Below are 22,715 nucleotides of genomic sequence, written 5' to 3' on the forward strand. Positions count from 1 at the left end.
CAGAGCTGACATTGTAAATTAAACTGCCTGTAAGAGGAGTCCATAGAGATGATCTGTTCATGCCTCTAATCCCTGTATCTGGGAGGCTGTGGCAGGAAGATAGCTGTGCGTTCAAGGCCAGCCTGAGGTACAGAGGCCCTGTCTGAACAAACGAAACAGTGTGTGTGTGTGTGTGTATATGTGAGGGAACATTACAGATAAAGGGAAGAGGAAGAATGAAAACAAGCCCAGTGCTATTTTTAACAAGTTCTCTTTTCAGAAAGGAACTGTTGGCTGGTGTTCATAGACCCTGGGGGGGGGGAGGTGTTCAGATACTGTGTGTGGTGGGGGAGGGGTCAGGTGTTCACAGACACTGTGTGTGTGGGGGGGGAGGGGGAGGTGTTCATAGACACTGTGTGTAGGGGGGAGGGATGGATGAGGTGTTCACAGACACTGTGTGTGGGGGGAGGGATGAGGTGTTCACAGACACTGTGTGTGGGGGGAGGGGTGAGGTGTTCACAGACACTGTGTGTGTGGGGGGAGGGGTGAGGTGTTCACAGACACTGTGTGGGGGGAGGGGTGAGGTGTTCACAGACACTGTGTGTGTGTGGGCAGGAGGGAGGTGTTCATAGACACTGTGGGTAGGAGTCAGGTGTTCATAAATACTGTGTGTGTGGGGGGCGAGGGGTCAGGTGTTGATACTGTGTGGGGAGGGGTCGAGTATTCACAGAAGGGGTAACACTACCTTCTGAGAAAGGAAGATGGTCCTAAATTAGGAGTTCCCAGGCTGGAGTTTACTTCGGTGCTACGCAAACTTTTTCATAAAATGAACCCTCTGGTAGGAATAAAGTAGGTACTAGGAACAAATGAAGGTGGTTGGCTGCTCAGGTCAGTGGAAAAGTAACTAAAATAACGTGTCACCTGGTCACGGGCGAGCTCTCTAATCCCTGAGCATAAACAGAAGAACACACATAGATACGTTCTGATAGTGGTTTTAGGAGGGGATGCAGGAGGGTGTTTTCCACACAGAACAGCCTGTGAGTACTTGATCCCTTTCCTTTGAAGCAGGCTTGTGGTGATCTTTTAGCTGGGTGTTTTCTGCTTCTGTCCTCAGAACAGCTACCAAGAAGTCATAATGTCCGGTTTACACTAGAATTCACAGTAGTAAATGACCACCTTTGTGAGTCCATCATCTTGATAGGGTTCCCCTTTCCCAGAACAGCTACTCTGCTGTGGGAGAAGGGATCTTGTTTACCATGTCTGGCAAAGGAATATTACCTGTTTGAAAACAAGAAAGAGTATTATAGTTGAACCTGCTGTCCAGCTGGCCCTCCTAAACTCAAGGTCACTTGGTTTTCATGGAGAACAGTGGAAGTAGTTATTAATACCATCCTTTCCCCAACTCTCATGTATCAGCAACAGTTCAAAGTGAAGCCAAATCCACACTTTGCAGTGCATAGAGGAAGCTGTACATAACCACCACATATATGCAGGAAGGAATGGAAGACTAAGAATGGACCTCTGGGCCCAGAGTCCAAGTCTGCGCAGGCTTCTATCTCTGTGATATGGCCAGTAGATGACCTGACGAAGTAGCAACTACTGGGCTCTGAGATGGCAAGGTTATATATAATTCTTTTCTCTTTAGCTAACTGAGGCAAATATGGCTTTGTTAAGAGTTTAACCCACGGGCAGCAGTGGCACACACCTTTAATCCCAGCACTCAGGAGGCAGAGGCAGGTGGATCTCTGTGAGTTCGAGGCCAGCCTGGTCTACAAAGCAAGTTTCAGGACAGTCAGAGCTGTTATATAGAGAAACCCTGTCTCGGGAAAAAAAAAAAAAAAAAAGGAAAAAAAAGGTTTAACCCATAAGTTTGTTAGTGTAGTTAGCCCAAGCTTTATTTGTTAACTGCCTGGTCTTGGTGTCTCACGTGGAGGTTGAGGACTCATGCACAGGAGATAAAAGGTCCAGCTGCCCAAGCTTCCATTTTAAGTGTGTACAGTGAGGGTGGAAAAGTTGCTATATCAGGGATTACAAACCATGGCTAAGATACATATGCTTATAGGTATGTTTCAGCTGGCCTATGGGACACGTTAATTTTTCTTATTTGAATTGGTTGCCAATACAAGTGGAGGAAATAGCAGATGAAATGTCATACATTTAAGTTCTCCAAGCAGATGGGCTCGGGTTCCTCTGGCACCAGAAAAGCACCAGGGAATGGCAGCTGTTCCTGTAGACAGGGTTCCAGCCCAGGAGAGGTGCTGTCTGCTGCACACAACCTTGGTCCTTCATTACTGACTGGCCCCAGAGGGGAGTGTGGCTCCTGGACCACTGTTGTAACGCCATCACTGTGTACCGCTGATCCTTTTGTCTTCAGCGAGAATGTCGGAACTGTTCTGTTGAACTACCCTGGGTAACACATACCTGGCGGGGCCACAAAGTACTCCTCCACGACGTGACGGGAATTCTGTAGTAGTTCTTCAGTACAGTTGCCTTCTGCTACATGGTCAGATCTCAAGTAGAGACATCTGCAAAAGCCAAAGGTCGGAGTTCCACTTTGAGGGGACTGAGGCTTCCAGAGCACAGAGAGACAGGATCAACAAGGAGGCTAGAGGGGAGCAAAACAGTCGTCGCTGTGGCCACTGTCCCCAAGTAGGGGTGCTGTGGTAAAAGTAAACCAAAGAGCTGTCTGCAGTTTGTGGGTCCTGGGCACCGAGGTAAGCTGTGATTATTCCCTAGTTTGATTAGCAAACTTTTGGATAATTAGTATGAGTGGATTAATTTTGGTGAAGTAAGTGAAAGGGCAGCTATGAGACAACTGTATTAAATCTGGGCTGGAGAGAGGTCTCCGTGGTTAGGTGCACTGGCTACTCTTCCTACTCTTCCTGAGGACTCGGGTTTGGTTCCTAGCACTTACATGGTGACTCACAACGGCCTATGTAACTCCAGTTCCAGAGGATCTGATGCTTTCTTTAAGGGCACTGCACACACATACACAACATATTTTAAAGTGTCCCAGACCCTGCTTCAGTGAGAAGCATGTACTCAAGAATCATTGATGTCACTGGCCAAGGATAGACAAGAAATAACTGGATGGGGTATCGGGGGAAATGGACGTTTGACCAGATGTAGCATGAGTCCATGTAAGAGAACACAGCTAATCAGGGAGTGAATCAGCAAGGAGTTCAGCAGTACCCCTAAGACGAATGCAGCCACTTGGAGGGGTACACAGATGCCTGCCATTCGGCAAGATACACTCAACAGTGCCATTAGGTGTACATGCCAAGAACCCCTGCAATTAGGTAGTTGAAGGCTAGTGCCACCATTGGCATTGTCTCAAAGTAAGGTACATCATGAATCTCTATTGTTCTCTAGACATAGTGGCTTCTCTAAAATACATAGATTGCTTAGTGGGTTAAGGCACTTGCCACCTAGCTTAACAAGCTGGAGCCACATGGAAAGAGAATCAACTCCCATTCTTTGTCCTCTGCTCGGTGCGTCTCCGTACAGACAGACAGACACAATACTCAGGTGATGAGACACTGCTTTAATTCCAACGTTAAGGAGGCAGAGGCAGGTGTGAGTTCTTGAGTCCTAAGCCAGCTTACATATTAAGCTCGAGATCAGCCAGGGCTACACAGTAGGATTCTGTCTCAAAGAAAAAAACTGAAGTAAAATCTCTAGTGAAACTAAAATGGGAATACATTGACAGTGAATACATTGACAGTGAAACATGTCAGGCAGTTTCACTCTAATTTCAAAACATGCAAGTGCCTTACCAGAGTCAGCCTGCTTCTAGATACTCCTATTAAAAAGGACGGGGTCTAGCACCTTTAATCCCACTACCTGGGAGGCGGGGGAAGGTGGACCTCTGAGCTCAACGTCAGCCTGGTCTTCAGAGCATGCTCAGGACAGCCACCTGAGGAAGTCTGTCTCCAATAACAACAAAAGGAGCTGAAGTCACTAGCAAAGGGAGCTAACCCTAACAGAAGCACCTAACTCACAGCTAGATATTGTCATTCATGGTAAGAGGACAGGAAAGGGGGGAACGGGAGTGGTGTTGGAATTGGTTCTAGGGTCCACACTTGTCTGGTTGGTTTTGGTTTTTCCATACTATGTATGCCACGCTGGACTCAAAACTCTTCATCCCTCCTCCTCTGCCTCCTGAATTGAGTGTGCCACTATAATAACCCCACCTCCCCCCCACCCCAAAAAACTGAAAGTATGTTAACTGTGGCCTTGAAATGGAATAATCTTCCTAGACCATATTTTTTTTTTCAAAAAGTGAAGGTTGCACTCCCATGGTTTTTTTCTTTGTTTGAGACAGGGACTGACTCACCATGTAGTCCTGGCTAGCTGGAAGTCATGTAGCCCAGGTTGGCCTTGAACTCAGAGATCTGCCTGCCTCTGCCTCCCGAGTGCTGGGACTAAAGGCTGGAATTTGTTTTTTTAGCCAAAAAACAAAACAAAACAAAAATTGGGGGCTGGAGCTGTTGGTTAGTGGTACAGTGATTGCTTCATATGTGTGAGGGCCCAAATTCAATATCTAGCACAGAAGGTAGAAAAAAAATTGTCATTGTACCATTCAAAGGCAGCCACTGGTCTTCCTGGACTTAGGATTCTTTGGAGAATGCTGAGAACACAGGAGATCTTAAGTCCCAGCACCGCAAAACTCATCTCTCTTAGCTTCATTCATTTACAGAAGTGCGGAAGAAGGCTTCATAAAATTGCTGGTAACATCTAATGTAATTTAAAGATTTAGTTTTATTATGTGCTTGTGTGGGTATGTGCACACGAGTACAGGTGCCCATGAAAACAAGAGGCATAGGATCCCCTGGAGTTCAGCTGCCTGGCTTGGGGTGCTACGAACTGAACTCAGTCCTCTGCATGAACAGCTACCACTCTTCACCGCTCAGCCGTCTCTCCAGCCCCCAAATGTATGGTGTTTTTTGTTTGTAAACAAAGGACTCCTGGTGATGGTGGCAACAGTGACAGCGCACACCTTTAATCTCAGCACCTGAGTTCAAGGCCAGCCCGGCCTGCAGAGGGAGTTCCAGGACGGTCAGGGCTACACAGAGACTGTGTCTCAAAAAACCAAAAAGAAGAAAAAGAAAACCAGCGTCGGGTGGGGTCGGGCAGTGAAATGGCTCAAGTAAAAGTGCTGTTTGGGAGCCGTGCAGTGGACCATGCCTTTAGTCCCAGCAGGAGGCAGAGCCAGGCGTTTGAGGCCAGCCTGGTCTACAGAGTGAGATCCAGGACAGGCACCAAAACTACACAGAGAAACCATGTCTCGAAAAACAAAACAAAAAAAAAAGTGCTGTTTGACCCCTTGGACCCAAGTGAACAAGACCCAACTCCCTCCACATGTGTGCTATGTCATTCTCATACCCCTCCCCAATAAACGCAATAAAAAAGATTTAAAAAACATCAGCAGGTAGCAATAAATACCTAAATGAAGTTAAGGTAGGTTAAGTATCACAAGCTGAAGCCAGACCAGGCTACTGCTGCTTGACAGTTTCCCAGGAAGACTGACAAACGCCTCATCACAACGACAGACCAAAGTCTAGCTTGGGGAAGCAATTGGTTTAACCAGGGTTACTTGCAGGAGCACAGACAACTTAGAGGCAGTTATAACACTGAAGAAAAATACCGCTCCTAGCAACTGTTAACTGGTGGTAAATCTGGGGGAGGGGCAGGACCTCATGAACTCTTCCTCCCTCCATAAACAAAGTCAAGGAGCCCAACTTGGGCTGGTTTCCTTTGGATAATTCCACCTGCTGACAGCTCAAGAGGTCAGCAGCATGTCACGCTGGAAGACCATGTCTACAACAAATGCATAGCAAGGTCCTGATGTTTGTTTTTTTGAGACAGTGTTTCTCTGTGTAGCTGAGTGCTCACTGCCTGGTACAAGATCCTGTTTTAAAAAAGCAAAATGCAAGCCAGGAGATGGTGGCACACACCTTTGATCCCAGCACTCAGAAGGCAGAGGCAGGCAGATCTCTGTGAATTTGAGGCCAGCCTGGTCTACACAGAGAAACCCCCTCTCGGGGGTGGGGTGGGGGTAGGGATCTGACATGACCAGTGTTCTTGCAGCAACTCTAGAATCTTAAACGCTGAACAGGCCTGGATGACTTTGAGATGAGTTTTTTGTTTTGATTGTGGTAGTTAGTGGTGAGGAGTCAACCAAGGACCTCATGCTTATTGGCTTTTGAGGCATTATTTGTTTAGAAGATTTTTAAAGGTTATTTTTAATTATGTGAATGTGAGTGCCAGTGCCCTCGGAGGCCCTGGAGCTGGACTTATATGTAGATGTAAGCCACCTACCATGGGTGTTGGGGCTCAGCTTAGGGGTCCTTCGCAAGAGCAGCAGCGGAGATTCTTAACTGCTAAGCCAACACTCAGACCCTATTTATCTGTTTTTTTAGAAATGGGGTCTCCTTCAATAGCCTAGGCTGAACTCAAACTTGGGTCAGTCCTGCCCAAGCATCCCAAGTCCTACAGTTATGTGTGTGAGCCACCATGGCCAGTCTAGACCAACTATTTACTAAGTGTCTACCTCACCTGTCTTCCTGCACAGGGATTCTACAAGATGAGTTAGTTTTAATGCTCCAAGACATCCATTTCCATAACGGGTGTCTTTCCTCAGCATCGAGGCCAGTGGTTCTTAACCTGTGGGTCATGATCCCTTCAGAGGATGCGTATCAGACATTTATGTTATGATTCATAACAGTAGCAAAATTACAGTTATGAAGTAGCAATGAAAATAATTTTATGGTTGGAGGTCACCACACGAGGAACTGTATTAAAGGGTCGAAACGTTAGGAAGGTTGAGAACCGCTGAGCTAGGCTAACATAAGCCATGTAGTTTCCTCTGAGGACTCAAAACTGATTCTTTCTGGGTCCTGGTTCAGATGAAGAATCCTGGCTAAAAAGGGATGGGTTTGTGAACTCTATGTTGCCACCAAGGAAAGCGCAGATAAGTCCTTTACCCCAGTACCAGAGGAAGTGCTTGGCAGCAGGAGGGGGGAGGGACTTTGTGTGTGCTGCTGGGTCTTGAACTATGGAGCATTTGGGCCACTGTTTTCTTCTGCGTCCCCCTGTTCACTCTGGCACTCAGGCTTATGGGTGCCAAGTCCTGGCTCTTCTTGTGAAATTCTGAACCCGCTTCTTCTATGCATGGAATTGGAATTCTTCTTTGCCTTCCAGAGTCAAATATGATAACTGAGGTACTGCATACAAATTCCTAGTCCACAGAACAGGCACACTAAGGCTCAACCCCAATAATACATTGTTAACGTGTAGACAGACTTCTATTCTGTTACAGCTATTACTGGCTACTGCTTTAAACAGCTGAAAAACTACTAGGGTGTTTCGAGTGCAGATCAGCATTTAAAACCCTGGAGTCAGGGGCTGGAGAGATGAAGAGCACTTTCTGCTCTTACAGAGGGCCTGGGTCTGGTTGCTTGTACCCAGAGGGGGGTTCACAACTGCCTATAACTCCAGGTCCAGGGATCTTGCAGGTACCGCTCTCTTCTGACCTCTGTGGATTCCTGCACACATATGCATAGACTCAAGCACATACACATAAGAACACATTCAAGTCTGGTCTGGGGTGCTGGGATTTGAGGCCTCGTTTTTGAAGTCCTACAAATTTCATATTAAAATGGCTAGTGGGCAGCACTCGGGAGGCAGAAGCAAGGGGATCTCTGTGAGTTCGAGGCCAGCCTGGTCTACAGAGCGAGATCCAGGACAGGCACCAAAACTACACAGAAAAACCCTGTCTCGAAAAACAAAAAAAACAAAATAAAACAAAAAAATGAAAGAACATGACAGTGCGGGATTGGAGAAATGGGCAAGGGCTATGACAGACAGATGATGCCCTGCAGGCCATGAGGAAACCTCCTTGGCTTCATTAGAAGTGGTGGCACATCTCCTGAAGCACTGGGTCAGGAAAATGACATCGGGTTTCCCTTGTGAAGTGCTGGGTAACATAGGCAAATGGTGTAAACCTCTTTGGACCTGAGCATCAGGCAAAGGCTGAAAGGAATCAAAGGCTGGAAGGTGAGAAGACCAGGAAACTAACAAGATTCAAATTGCCGAAGCACTTCACATAAAGGACCTGGTTACAGACTTGACTCTCTGTTGTCACTAAGGAGACTAGAAAGATGGCTCAGTGGTTAGCACTGGTCGCTCTTTCAGGGAACCCAGGTTTGATTCCCAACACCTACATCATGGCCTACAATCACCTGTAAATATAGTTCCAGGGGATCCCACACCTTTTTCTGCACCAGACACGTGGCATACAGACATACAAGCAGCCCAAACATCCACACACAAATTAATAATTAAAAAAAAAATCACCTTCAAGCCAAGGTACCTCACACCTATAATTCCGGCATTTGAGAAACTGGGCAAAGACTGGCACACGTTTGAGGCCAGCCTGGGATACATAAGCATGGTGGTTGCTCAACAACCTATAATCCCAGCACTTGGAAGGTGGAGGTCTGAGGAGGACCAGTAATTAAAGGTCATCCTTAGCTTGCCTAGTCTACATGAGACCCTGCCTCAAAAGAAGTAAATAAAAATAATGAAACAAATGCTGGGTGTGGTGATACAGGCCTATAAATACTAAGGAAACAGCTAGATAATCTTGGGTTCAAAGCTAGCCTGCGCTGTATAGCCAGATTCGGTTTCAAAAATAGATGAAACATGGCTTATATGTTATTTGGATATGCCATATTAGCATATAAACTTACTTGAGAAGGTCTCCAAAATATATAATAGTATTTGCTTCTTTCAGATAGTTAATCTGATGCAGGGAATGAGCGTGGCTTGCTGAGAAACTTACGGAAGCCAGTACCGGCTGGAGGGTCCAGAGGGACCGGTACATCCGAGTGGATGAGCAGGGGATCGATGAAGTAGGGCTTCCAAGGCGATGACTACAAGCAGCTCGGATTTTGTTCCTATTACACCGAGACTAGGAAGGCTAGCGGCTTCTAAACGGGAGTAACAGGATCTATAATGAACTAGGGAAGAGTGAAGACATCTTCTCGGTGACTGGGCAAATTCCCAGTCACGCAAAGGACACTGAAAGGACCTGAAGCAGCCTCGAAGGTGCCCTGGTCGAGACCTCGAGGCGGCAACCGGGAGTTTACCTGTCCTCCAGTACCGACTCCAGGGGCTCCACGCCGTCGGTGTCCACGGCGTGCAGCTGATCGGCGAAGGCGATGGCTTTCTCCAGCCGGGCCACCGCCTCGCGGCTGCCGAAGTTCACCAGCGCCAGGCGCTCCAGATGTTCGATTTTCGCGGCGGGCACGGGGCCGCCGCCCTGCGGGGCGAGGCGTGGAGTGTGGGTCCCCGGCCCCGCAGCCTGGACCTTTCCCTGTGGGTCCGCTTTGGAAGCGAAGCCTCGGCCCCGGGGCAGGGCAGCCGGGAAAACGTCCCCGCACCGCCCGTGCCCACATTTCTTTGCTTCTCCGCCTCCGTAGTGCGAAAGGCGGGGCGACGCGCGCGATGCTGACGACATTAGAGGGCGCCGTGGTCGCCGCCGCAGCCGCCGCCATCGCCATGAACAGCGTCGGGGAGGCTTGCACTGACATGAAGCGGGAGTACGATCAGTGCTTCAACCGCTGGTTTGCCGAGAAGTTCCTCAAAGGGGACGGCTCCGGGGACCCTTGCACCGACCTCTTCAAACGCTACCAACAGTGTGTCCAGGTGAGCCTCGGCCCAGCCCCGCCGCAGACGCTGCTGCAGCCAGCCCTCTTCTCCGCCATCCCACGAAATTGGGTGTCTCTCCTTGACACACGGGGATGCTTTTGTGGTGCCTTGCTTTCTGCGGAGTACAGTAGCATCTTCTGGTTCATTTATGTGGTGCTCATTCTAAACTTGCAAAGTAGCCGTAGTTATCCATATCTGAAAAAACTGCGTGTCGGGTTGGGGATTTAGCTCAGTGGTAGAGCGTTTGCCTAGCAAGCGCAAGGCCCTGGGTTTGATCCTCAACTCCCCCCCCCCCAAAAAAAAAACCAAAAAACAAACAAAAAAAAACCCAAAAAACTGCTTGCGTGCGTGTGTGTGTGTGTGTGTGTGTGTGTGTGTGTGTGTGTGTGTTCGCGTGCGCGATGAGAGTAGGGACAACTTCCTGGAATCGGTTTTCTCCTTCCACGTTTATGTGGGCTCCTGATTGCGTTCTGTTATCTGTATCTTACAGATGGAAAACTAGCACTCAGAAGTAGTGATTGGTTCAAATGCATTAGCGTCTGGTGACTGTGATTAATTTGTTGGTGGTGCGTTTCATTGTTATTAGGAGTGGATGGTGTTTACTGTTTTCTAGACTGTGGACATCGCGGTGGTCCTCATTGTTTTGTTATGATCTCTTTTTTTGCCCTGTTTTTCCCCATCAATTCCCAGTTGCAGCTAGTAAAGTTTGATTCCAGCCCAGCAGATGCACTTCCACTAACTTAATCTAAAACACCGGCTCCATTCCAGGAGCGATTTTTAGCCAATTCTCAGACAGTGAAGGTGACTCAGTCACATAGCTGCTGGTACTGGAATAGATTTGAACACTGACACTAAGACAAAGTAGTGGTACCTCCTGCCTCTGCCTCCCAAGAACTGGTGTGCATACCACACAGGAGTTACTATCTTTACAGTGGTACTTCCTTGTTAAAACAATGCTGGGTGTGGTGGTACACACCTTTAACCAGGAGTCAGAGGCAGGCTGGTATGTGTGAGTCCCAGGCTAGCCAGGACTACATAGTGATACCATGTCTCAAAGGGTGTCCCTTAAAATGTGGTTCACTTTGGTTTACTTCTGTGCCATTACACTGCAGGTATAAAACACTGACTTGAAGCTTCCATAGACTTTTTTTTTCCTCCTGTTTTTCGAGACAGGGTTTCTCTGTGTAGCCCTGGCTGTCCTAGAACTCACTCTGTAGACCAGGCTGGTCTTGAACTCAGAGATCCACCTGGCTCTGCCTCTCAGTGCTAGGATTAAAGGCGTGGGCCACCACCGCTCAGCTACTTCCATAGACTTTGATAATACATTTTCTTCTTTCAGAAAGCAATAAAGGAGAAAGAGATTCCTATAGAAGGACTGGAGTTCATGGGCCATGGCAAAGAAAAGCCTGAAAGCTCCTCTTGACCTGCTTGTCACTTGGAAGATGTCGGTACATTGAGAGGCCTCTGGATTGTGTCAGCTAGTCTGTGAAGCTAGCCATGGGATTCCAGGCGTTTAAGAGGGGAGTTTTATTTCTTCCTTCTTGGTATTCTCCTCTCACTTCTAAAAGAGCAGCTGTCCCTCTTGCTTTGAGAGTTTCACTTTTGCTGGCATCTTGCAGGGACTCCATGTGCTACAATGGAACAGCTTCTTGGGGTTTTGGTTATAATACATGGTTTGGAATCAGCTTTAACTAGTCCTTGGATGTAAGTAATGATAAACTGGTCATAATCAAGGTTGCCTGACAGCTTTTGCTGCAGAGGACACTACACGGGAGTCATTATTCATGAACACAGTTGGTCAGGACCTCTTTTTCCTCTCAGGGAGCTAATGCTCTGAAAAGGGATCCGGACACAACAGTTTCAATCACTGCTTGGGAACATGATTGTATTTTTATAGTAACGGTTATAACTGCTGACGGCCTGAGTTAACAAAGTAGAAGACAGCTTTACTCAGCTCCTGCCTTAAGGAGGTGTCGGATTAACTTGTGAAAGCTTCAGAAATGGAAATGGCATAAACATCACGTTGGAGCTCACAGCGCCGCTCATAGCTCCAACACCTGGAGTGGCTGTGGAAGAATCACCTACATTACAGCTTTGCTGTTGCCAACTTTCAACTCCGTGAATTAAGGTCAATCTGCATATAAAAGGCAAAATGCATCTGGCCAGGTGGGAGAAAGGTGCTTACTTATTTTTGTTTGCCTACCACACCCTAAGTCTGTAATCATGAAAATGGAATAAATTCTAAAATTCAGATTCTACTCTTTGCCCCTGGAACTGTGCACGTTATAGAACACTTATTCCCCCGTTGCCCCATTATCTCATTGTGCTGCAGAGCGCGAGCTTTGCTTTGTAACTTGATTTGTTTAAGCCTAGGTGGCTGATGCAACACGTAGGTCAGCAGTTTGACGTTCAGGCTGGCCTCCTGCCTCTACCTTCAGCTTGCTGGGATTACACATAGGCACTAATAATACCCAGCTTATATAAATAGCTTCTTTAAATTAGTACGTATTGTGGTTCCAACACAATGTCATGTAGCCCTCACACCTCCCTAAATTTAGAATTTAGTATATCCCTAAAGACAGAATGAAAGCTGATATACAGAAGGCCTACACTCTATTTTCTGTGTTACTAATTACTTCATTTTAATTTGACCAACCCTAATGCCATTTCAAAACATTTTACATTTTTAGGAAAATATAGATGTAAAAAAAATTCTTATTTTTCAACTGGTTAAGCCATTGTCCAAAAGATCACAAGAGATTTTTGAGACCTCTATGAGGGAAGCCAGGAGGCTAAAGGTTAGTGCACGTATTCTAAACTCAAACTGGCACAACTCTGTGTAAGGAAGGGCTCAGTATAGCCAGTAGATGGCAGAGAACAGAACAGATTTTTTTTTTTTTGGCAGTCTCCCAGGCTGGCCTCAAACTTAATAATCCTTCCTCTACCTCTTGAATGTTGGGATTTCAAGTACATTCCACCACATCCAGACTTAAAAACTTTTTAAAACAATTATTTTATGTGCATTGCTGTTTTGCTTGTGTGTATGTCTGTGTGAGGGTGTCAGATCCCCTGGAACTGGAGTTACTGACAGTTGTGAGCTGCTGTGTGGGTGCTGGGAATTGAATCTGGGTCCTCTGGAAGAACTGCCAGCGCTCTTAACCTCTGAGCCATCCACCTCTCCAGCCCTGATTTTCCTGTATTTTTATTGCATTTTGTGTGTGCATGGATACAATCAGTTTTCTCTGGGTCCTGGGAATCCAACTCAGGCTTCTATCTTGGTAAGTGCCTTTACCAGCTGAGCCATTTTTTTCCTTTTTTTTTTTTTTTTTTTAAAAAGATATAGTCCTTGAATTCAATGGATAGTTGAGCATGACCTTGAACTCCTGATCCTCCTGCCTCTATCTCCCATATACTGGGATTTAGTTAAGATCACACTTGATTTATGTACTGTTGAGGTTAAACCCAAGATTTCATACATTCAAGTATATATCAATTGAGCTACATCCCCAGACCATTTTTTCCTTCCTATTTTTATTTATTTATTGTGTATGAATATTTTGTTCACATGCATGTATGTGCCTGTTGGACCCCCTGGAACTGGAGTTATAGATGGTTTTGAACTATTATGCAAGAAGAACAAGCACTCTTAATTGACCACTGAGCCATCTATCTCTATAAGATTTCATGTAGCCCAGGCTGGCCTCAAACTTGCCATGTAGATGAAGAACTCTTGATCCTCCTACCTCCACCTCCCAAGTATAGGGATTACAGGTGTGTTCCTCGGGTGTGTACTATCATATTGGGTTACTTTTCTATTGCTGTGAAGAGATATGGAACTCATAGTTCCAGAGAGTTTTTGTTGTTTTGAAGATTTATTTAATATGCATGCCAGAAAAGGGCACCAGATCTCATTATAGATGGTTGTGAGCCACCATGCGGTTGCTGGGAATTGAACTCAGGACCTCTGGAAGAACAGTCAATGCTCTTAACCTCTGAGTCATCTCTCCAGCTCTAGTTCCAGAGACTTTAAGTCTATGATCATCGTGTCAGGAAGCATAGCAGCAGACAGGCAGGCATGAAGCTGGAGTAGAAGCTGAGAACTCATCCTGATCCACAGGCACAAGGCAGAAAGCTAACTGGGAATGGTGTGAGTTTTTGAAACCTCAGAGCCTGCCCGCCCCCAGTGACACACCTCCTCCAACAAGACCATGCCCCCTAATCCTTCCCAAACAGTTCAACCAACTGGGGACACCAAGAATTTAGACATGAATCGATGGGGCCATTCTCATTCAAACAACCACACTGGGGCAGTCCTTTTTGATAAATGATTCATATGGGCAATTCAGCATTTGTGTATATGGATGCAGGCCAACATTAGCAGTCAGTCCCCTCCTTCCAATGTGTAGGTCTTGGGTATGGGACTCAGTCATCAGACTTGGCAGCAAGACCTCTACCTGCCAAATCATCTCACTAGTTTCCGCCCCCCCCCTCTTAAGACAAGTCTTAGACTGTAGCTTAGGCTAGCTTTGAACTATGGCAGTCCTCTGGCATCAGACTCCTCTTCCCAAAGTTCTAGAGGCTATAAGTATGTACCACCATGGCCTTTCAGAGTCTTTGTTGTTGTTTCGAGGTGGTGGTGACGGTGATCATTTTTGGCTTAGGTAAGAAAAACATTCAAATTAACTTTCAGAATAGATTTAAGAATCCTTGAAATAGGGGCTGGAGAGATGGCTCAGAGGTTAAGAGCACTGGCTGCTCTTTCAGAGGTCCCGAGTTCAATTCCTAGCACCCACATGGTGGCTCACAGCCATCTGTAATGAGATCTGGTACCCTCTTCTGGCCTGCAGGCAAACATGCTGTATACATAAAAAATAAATAAATCTAGCCGGGCGGTGGTGGCGCACGCCTTTAATCCCAGCACTCGGGAGGCAGAGCCAGGCGGATCTCTGTGAGTTCGAGGCCAGCCTGGGCTACCAAGTGAGTTCCAGGAAAGGCGCAAAGCTACACAGAGAAACCCTGTCTCGAAAAACAAAAAAATAAATAAATAAATAAATAAATAAATAAATAAATAAATAAATAAATCTTAAAAAAAAAAAAAAGAATCCTTGAAATAGCCAGGTGGTGGTGGTGACACACACTTTTAATTCCAGCACTCAAGAGGCAGATGCAGGTGGATGTCTGAGTTTGAGGCCAGCCTGGTCAGCAGAGTGAGTTCCAGGACAACTAGGAAACTCTTCTAAATACAAACAAACCAAAGAATCCTTGAAATAATGGCATGGTGGTACATGCCTTCACCTAGCTCATGATGGTGAGGCTAGAAAGCCTAGGAGTTCAAGATGGCCTAGGCAACATCACAAGACCCCGCCTTAAAAAGAGCAGCCATAATAGTCACCATGCAATATACATCACACAGAGAATATTAAAACACATTTAAAAAAAAAAAAAAAAGGAAGCTGGAGGCATGAGGGTCAGCAGTTCAAGGCCATCCTCTCTGCACAGCAAGTCTGAAGGCAGCCGGCTACTAAAAATGTCATTAAGCTCCAGCCTAGTTGTAGCAGGAATCTTAAAAGTTCTTATTAATAAAATCAAACCTGAGCCAGGTATTGTGGTGAACTGGAAGATCAGAGAACCAGAACAGGCCACAGCTAACCTCACCCGGCCAACTTCTCAGCTGGTCTTGTTTCCTCAGATTGGAAGCCTGTAAGTCCTCATCCAGAATGAATCTCAGCTGAACTGCTGCTCCAAAGCCTGAAGCTTAACCAGCCAAATGCTTCTAGTTTCTGGTCCTCACGCCTTATGTATCTTTCCTTTCTGCCATCACTCCCTGGGATTAAAGGTGTGAGTCACCATGCCTGGCTGTTTCCAATGTGGCCTTGAACTCACAGAGATCCAGAGGGGTTTCTACCTCTGGAGTGCTAGGATTAAAGGTGTGAGTGCCACCATTTTCTAGCCTTTGTATCTAGTGGCTGTTCTGTCTCTGACCCCAGATAAGTTTATTAGGGTGCACAATATTTTGGGGAACATAATACCACCACACCTAGTATCAGGATTTATTTAGAAAAATTACTTCCTATTTGAGAGTTGTTTAGATTTAGTAATCACTGCCTTTAGTTTAGGTTTTAACAAAACCCACCGGTCTAATGTTAGAAACACTACAGTACCTCAGTTATGCATTGTACTGTAAGTTATTCAGACACTACCTGGGGGTGGAGGTGGGGTGCAGTAGCTCTGTCCCTGGCTCAACAGACCAGTTTCACTCAGGAGCTCTCAATAATCAAAAGTGAAGTGACATACTCTTTCACTTGAAAATCTGGTTTTGTTGTAGGACAAATTAACATCTAAGATTTCGTTGGTTAGCCATGTATTATTTTTTGGGGTAAATCCTTATAATTAGTGGCTGTAACTAAAATCTAACAGTGTGAACTCAATAAAATTAGTTTCTCACTAATAAATAAAATAAGTAAAAGTCACTAATAACTTCCTTGCTTTACACCACATTCCAACAGGATCATCTTAAACTAAGACAATTACTGATTATCCACCCTACCTGACTTACCTCTCTAGAAAATGACTCCAGCTATTTCAAAGGTCTTCACTTTTGACAAGCAATTAACAGCTATGTCAGCGTCATTTTGTAACTACTGCTACTGCTGTCTTTTGTCCCCCCTCCCCCAAGACAAGGTTTTTCTGTGTAGCCCTTGCTGTCCTGGAACTCACAGAGATCCACCTGCCTCTGCCTCCTGAGTGCTGGGGATTAAAAGTGTGCACCACCACGCCTGACTGAGAAATGAATCTTTACCCCTTTGGTAGACTCAAACCGGACAACACTGAGACCCACAGCAGAGCTTACAGGAGCACAGGCACTCTGTTGGGTCTGTGTAGCCTCAGCTGACCTGGAACTTGCTATTTTGCCCAAACAGTTTTTGAGGTTGTCACAGGTACCTGTTATTGGTGGTAAACAGCAACCATTCTATTGATCATTCAGTGTCTGTCAGGGAACCCATCCCTCTGTGCTCTTGACTTTACCCACCCTAAGCACAAGAAACCAACACAGAACCAATTATAAACAATATTCAGTAGGCTAAACCAGATCTGAAGCGCTGTAAAATAGCAAAGTACTGTCGATTTCTGGGAATAAACAAAGACCAAGACATTCAGCTCATGAACAATGTAGTTTAAGTTATTTATTTAAGCCATCTCCTCTTACGAGCAAAGGGATGGAAGACTGGTGTAATGGTCACCATTTGATACAAGGAAAGATGCTCTTTCATGGTCCACACAGAGTAATGGTCCACACACCGAGTAATGGTCCACACCAGTGCTGTGGTCCCTTGCCGTCTGGGGGAAGGTCCAGGTTCTCTTTACTCATCTTCATAGCCAGTTGGAAGTGGGTTCACATGAGGGTTGTGGAACAGGGTATGGTTACCATCTCCCCAGGGGAAGGGCTGTGGAGTGAAGATGTCAATTAGATAATAGTTCCCAAAAAATGCTCACAAAGAACTCGGCCATGAACTGCTTGAAACAGATGATACATAAAACCAAAATGAAAATCTGCCCTTTACTGGCACAATTTTAATTTTCCCTTAGATTTATTTATTTATTTATGTATTTTATGTATGAGTGCTCTGTCTTCATGCACACAGAAGAGGCAATCAGATTACAGATGGCTGTGAGCCACCATGTGGTTGCTGAGAATTGAACTCAGGACCTCTGAAGAGCAGCCCGTGCTCTGGACTGATGAGTCCTCTCTCCGACTTTCCTGTAACTTGTGTTCTAACAAACAACTAGCAGGAGGCCCTTGAAGTAGATGGTAAGGAAAGCAAGCTCAAGATAGCTTGAGACGGCTCAGCAGTGTGGACTCACTGCTGTGCTTCAACAGTGCCCAAGCTTGGTTCCCAGCACCCACATTAGGGAATTAATAATTCCTGTACTCTAGACCCAGGCGATCTGAAGCTTGCTCTGGCTTCCCTGAGCATCCACATGCACACACACTTACTTTAAAATAAATCTTTCTTTTTCTCTGTTTAACAGCCCTGGCTGCCCTGGAACTCTCTCTCTTTTGTAGACCAGGCTGGCCTCGAACTCACAGAGCTCCACCTACCTCTGCCTTCTGAGTGCTGGGATCAAAGGTGTACCACCACACCCCGCTAACTCGCTACCTTATTTTAAAAACCAGTTTGTTTTGTATATGGCCACTGTCAGAAGACAACTTGCAGGTGTATGTTCTAGAGCCTTCTACGGAGTGGGTCCCAGGACTGAACTCATGTCCTCAAGCTTGGTAGCAAGTGCCTTTACCTGCTGAGCCATCCTGAGAGCCTAGATTTGTTTTGTTTTTGTGTTTTTTTTGTTTTGTTTTTTTGGTTTTTCGAGACAGGGTTTCTCTGTGTAGCTTTGCGCCTTTCCTGGAACTCACTTGGTAGCCCAGGCTGGCCTCGAACTCACAGAGATCCGCCTGGCTCTGTCTCCTGAGTGCTGGGATTAAAGGCGTGCGCCACCACCGCCCGGCTCTTTCTTTTTTTTTTTTTTTTTTTAAGACAAAGTCTCTCTCCATGGCCCTGGCTGTCCTGGAACTTGCTATGTAGACCAGAAACCTACCTACTTCTGCCTCCCAAGTGCTGGGATTAAAGGCATGTGCCACTATGCCCAGTTTTGTTTTGTTTTGCTCACAACCATTTTTGGTTTTTCCGAGACAGTCCCATTTAGCCCAAGCTAACCTCGATTTTACAATGTAGCAGAGAATAACCTTCAGCTACTGATCCTCCTCGTCTTCACCTCCCTTGTGCTGGGATTACAGACCTGAGCTACCACCCAGGGGCAGGCTACGGAGCAGACATTTAGGAGGGATTAGTACTGCCACCTAGTGGCAGACGCCAAGGCAGGATGCTGTCAAACACCTTACCTTTCCTTCCTTCCTCCGCCCCCCCCCCCCCCCCGCCCCCTTCCTTTTTCCTGAGACAGGGTCTCACTAAATAGCTCTGGCTGTCCAGGAGCTCACTATGTAGATCAGACTGGTCCTGAACTCAGGGATCGACCTGCCTCTGCCTCCCAGGGCTGAGGCTGTACAAGACTGGGCTCGAGGCTCCGGGGTTCTACGTCTAGAATAAGTTTCCGCGAGGCTAGTCCTATGTGAATAAGGTGACACAGTTCCTAAGGAACAAGAAGACACCCTTGTTAGAATACATCAAGTGACGGGAGAGCAGATTATTTAACTGTCTAAACGAACAGCCAAGGAATGAAACAGTTGAAATGATAGGCACTGTGAGGGACACACCGCAGTCGCGTCGTTAAGCACCTAGCATCACCCAGCACGGCAAATGCCGAGATCGCGAATCACCTTCGGGGCTTGCCCTTGCTATAAAAGGGCACCCCACACCTCCAAGCTTTCATGCAAGAAACAGCTGCTTCTGAGCTGCACCAGAAGACGAGAGGCGCCATAAACCGGGGAAAACGAAAACCTAGAGGCATTCACCGTGCGACCTTTTAAGAAAGCTGACCCACAAGCTGGCTTCCCTTAGGTAAACCGAGAACAAATAAAACGTCCTGTTTGCGCGGGCAGGCCGGCAGCCAAGCTCCCAGAGCCCCAAGGGCTTGGAATGGGGGAGTGGGGAATGAAATAACGGACGCTTCAAGGACGGCGAAGGCCTAGGGCGCACGTACCTTGGTCCTGATGCGGAGATGGGGGTAGGCGACGAACTCAGGTCTCTCGTGCTCGCCTCGCCGCGCCGCGAGGAAGGCGTTGAGCATGCTCACTGCCACCCCGGGCAGCGCCACGAAGTAGGTGAGGGCCTTCCACATGCGAGCTGCGGCGGGGGCCACAACGTCAGCCTCGGCCTCTCCCTCCCGCCAGGCCCTCCCGCCAAGGTCACGGCCCGGCCACGTCGCCCGACGGCCGCCGAGGCCCCACTCCCACCCCGAGACCCTGTACCTGAACCCTCCTCGCCGTGGGAGCCACTCGACATGGGCCGCCCCACCCGTGGGAGGGCCCGGCCCAGCAGCCCGGACACCCGAGACGCACACACCGCCGCCACCATCTTGGAACTACACCGGCGCGCCGGAAGCGGAAGTAGGGACGGAGCGAAGGGGGCGGGACAGAGACGCCAAACGACGTCTCCATTGGGCCACGCCTTCTCAACGCCGGCCAGGAGCTGCAGTACCTGCGCACATCGGTCATCTAAAGCCTCCCGGCGGCTCCAGCGGGGGTGCGCATGCGCTCTGCACCTGCGCCCCGCCTCCCTCCTGTCTGCTGCTAGGTGACCGTGATCGCTGAATTGAGCTCCTGCGGAACTCGTGCGGCTTTACTATTTTATATATATACATAAATATATATATGTATATATATATATATATATTAATTGCTGCCTTCTTTGGAGTCCCTGGACACGATCTGAAATGCCGAGGACAAATCACGTTACCGGAAACGCCATTCTCTTCCCTCGCTGCCTTCTAATTCTGCGTTTTCCAAGGCACCCGACACCCTCGTCCTTGTTCTCACTCTTAAAGACAGTTATCACCGTCTTCTGTGACGCCCTCTATAGACTGTAAAGTCCGTGGTTTTGCCAGCCCTGCATGCTCAGAGTTACTTGCTCGGAATCATGCCCAGGCAATCGTGCCTAGCAGGCGCTTAATACAATTTAATAAATGAATGTACGGATCCATGTCTTAATGAGTCATTGAATAGCTCCGGGAATCAGGAGGAACCCTGGAATTGGTGCCGGAAAATCTGAATTCTGATATCAGCTCCATATCCTCAACGTTTGGCCTGTGGTCTTTGCTGCCATTTTCTCCCTCAAATTCCACAAACATCTGTTAAATTTTGTCTATATAACCTTTTTTTTTTAGATAGGGTTTCTTTGATAGCCTTGGCTATCCTAGAACTCGATGTGTAGACCAGGCTGGCCTTGAACTCACAGAGATCTGCCTGCCTCTGCCTCTGGGATTAAAGGTGTGCGCCGCCAGGGCCCAGCACCTATATAATTTTTTAATTCCTCCTTTCTTCTTTCTATTTGTCTAAAAACCTTCATAAAGATAAAAGTTAAAAAGCCGGGATGCCAGGTGTGGTGGTGCACACCTTTAGTAACAGCAGCTGCATGGAAGCCGCAGATGGAGCTAATTCCAGGCCAGAGAGTTTCAGGCTACGTAGTGAGACCCTGTCTCTACAAAATAAAATACTTGCAGCGTGTGGTGTCACATTCCTTAAATCCCAGTGATCAGGAGGCAGAGGCAGGCAGATCTCTGTAAGATCAAGGCTAACCTGGTCTACAAAGGGAGTTCTGGGCCAGCCTGGTCTATAAAGCAAGTTCCAGGTCAGCTAGGGCTACACAATGAGACCTTGTCTCAAATAAATTAAAAGAAATTTTCAAAATGCACCCATGGTTTAACAGGCAATGTCGAGGAAAGTGACTATAAAGAATGTCTGGAGACCCCCCCAACCCAAGGTCTTTATGCTTCAAATTAAGAACTCCTGGCAAAGCTAGGTGTGGTGGCTCACTCCTGGGACTGAGCAGGGGGCTCTTGAGTTCAGAGACTATCAGATAGTCTCCTCATTTGCAAAGCCTCGGATGACTGGATTTAGGCAGCCAAGAAAAACAAAACTGTTAGTACAAAGAATGTGTAATAGTTTTTTTGTTTGTTTGTTTGTTTGACAGGATTTTTCTGTGTAGCCCTGGCTGTCCTGGAACTCTCTCTGTAAATGAGGCTGGCCTTGAACTCAGAGATCCATCTGCCTCTGCCTCCTAAGTGGTGGGATTAAAGGTGTGCAGCACCACCACCTGGCTTCTTTTTTCTTTTTGTTTTTTAAGACAGTGTCTTACTATGTAGCCCTGTCTGGTCTGGAACTTGCTCTGTAGACCAGGCTGGCCTCAAACTCACAGAGATCCAACTGCCTCTGCCTCCCAAGTGCTGGGATTAAATGCATGCACTCCCACACTTACCAAATTTGTCTCGTACTTAAATCTATGTTAGGCATTTTGTTTATTTTATCTAATCATCTTTTAATTTTCGTTTTGTTTTAGGCAGGGTCTCATGTATCCCACACCGGCCTCAAATTCACTATGTAGCCAACCTTCAGCTTTGATGCTCCTGATCCACCTGCCCTGCCCTGCCAACCCAGATTCATGCAATGCTGGGAATTGAACCCAGAATTTTGTGTATGGTAGGCAAGCTCTCTACCAACCGAGTTCCATTCCAGCCCATGTTATACATTTTATATAAATTGCTTTCCCCATCTCAGGAAATGGTCTTCTATTCCTGTCACACTCGCCGTAATCTTTAGACCTTCTCACTAATATTCCATCACCACACATATATTTAAAAATCTGTGTGTATGTGTGTGTGTGTGTGTGTGTGTGTGTGTGTGTGCCTGCTTATCTGTATGTGCACCATGTGTGTGCAGTGCCCACAGAGGCCAGAAGAGGGCATCAGATACTCTCAAACTGCAGTTACAGGCTGCTGCAACCCACCTAATGTAGGTGCCAGTAACAGAACCTGGATTTCCTGCAAGAGCAGCAAGTGCTCCAAACTGCTGACCCATATCCCCAGTCCTTTATTTTATTTTAGACAGGTCAAATTTGTTTTGGCTTGGTTGGGTTTTTTAGACAGTCTCATTCTGTAGTCCAGGCTGACTTGGAGCCCTCTGTGTGGCCAGGATGGCCTGGAACTATGTGGCTCGAGTTGATCTTGAACTCATGGTCATCTTCCTACCTCAGCCTCTCAAGTGCTACGATTACAGGTGAGAGGCCCCACAATAGCTGGCTATGTGGGTTTGTTGTTGTCTTTGTTTTTGAGACAGGGTCTCACTATACAGCCTCCTACTCATAATGCCTTCCAGATGCTGGGATTGCATGTGTGTGCTACTCACCTTCCCTGTTCTTGCAACCATTTTATCAGAGAGGCCTTCCTTGACCATCTTTAAGCAAAACAGCTCCTCCCCACACGGACACTCTATCTGCCTTCCAGGGCCTTATCTACTCCATCGTACTTACCACCATCTGTCATATTAAATATTTATGGGATTAGTGTCTGCC

General features: G+C 46.9%; 3 protein-coding genes across 3 annotated transcripts; 1 reads left to right on the forward strand and 2 right to left on the reverse strand.

The window, feature by feature from the left end:
* Positions 1-955: 955 nt before the first annotated feature.
* Positions 956-9,440, reverse strand: Gatc (glutamyl-tRNA amidotransferase subunit C). Its single transcript, XM_052755118.1, is given in 4 exon segments — positions 956-1,257; positions 2,401-2,504; positions 9,132-9,412; positions 9,414-9,440. Coding segments are annotated over 4 exon segments (468 nt in total). The 3' UTR covers positions 956-1,201.
* Triap1 (TP53 regulated inhibitor of apoptosis 1) lies at positions 9,394-11,951 on the forward strand. Its single transcript, XM_052755121.1, has 2 exons — positions 9,394-9,690; positions 11,033-11,951. Exons 1-2 carry the CDS (start codon positions 9,490-9,492, stop codon positions 11,114-11,116), a joined length of 285 nt encoding a protein of 94 aa, XP_052611081.1. The 5' UTR covers positions 9,394-9,489; the 3' UTR covers positions 11,117-11,951.
* A 4,901-nt stretch (positions 11,952-16,852) lies between these two features.
* Positions 16,853-19,755, reverse strand: LOC128120885 (cytochrome c oxidase subunit 6A1, mitochondrial). The gene is made up of 3 exons (XM_052755119.1): positions 19,619-19,755; positions 19,351-19,493; positions 16,853-17,138 (listed from the first exon to the last, which is right to left on the reverse strand). Exons 1-3 carry the CDS (start codon positions 19,722-19,724, stop codon positions 17,055-17,057), a joined length of 333 nt encoding a protein of 110 aa, XP_052611079.1. The 5' UTR covers positions 19,725-19,755; the 3' UTR covers positions 16,853-17,054.
* Positions 19,756-22,715: the final 2,960 nt, after the last annotated feature.

The sequence above is a fragment of the Peromyscus californicus genome, unplaced genomic scaffold, assembly GCF_007827085.1.
Source record: "Peromyscus californicus insignis strain IS unplaced genomic scaffold, ASM782708v3 Scaffold_2__1_contigs__length_46816999, whole genome shotgun sequence".
Taxonomy (NCBI): Eukaryota; Metazoa; Chordata; class Mammalia; order Rodentia; family Cricetidae; genus Peromyscus; species Peromyscus californicus.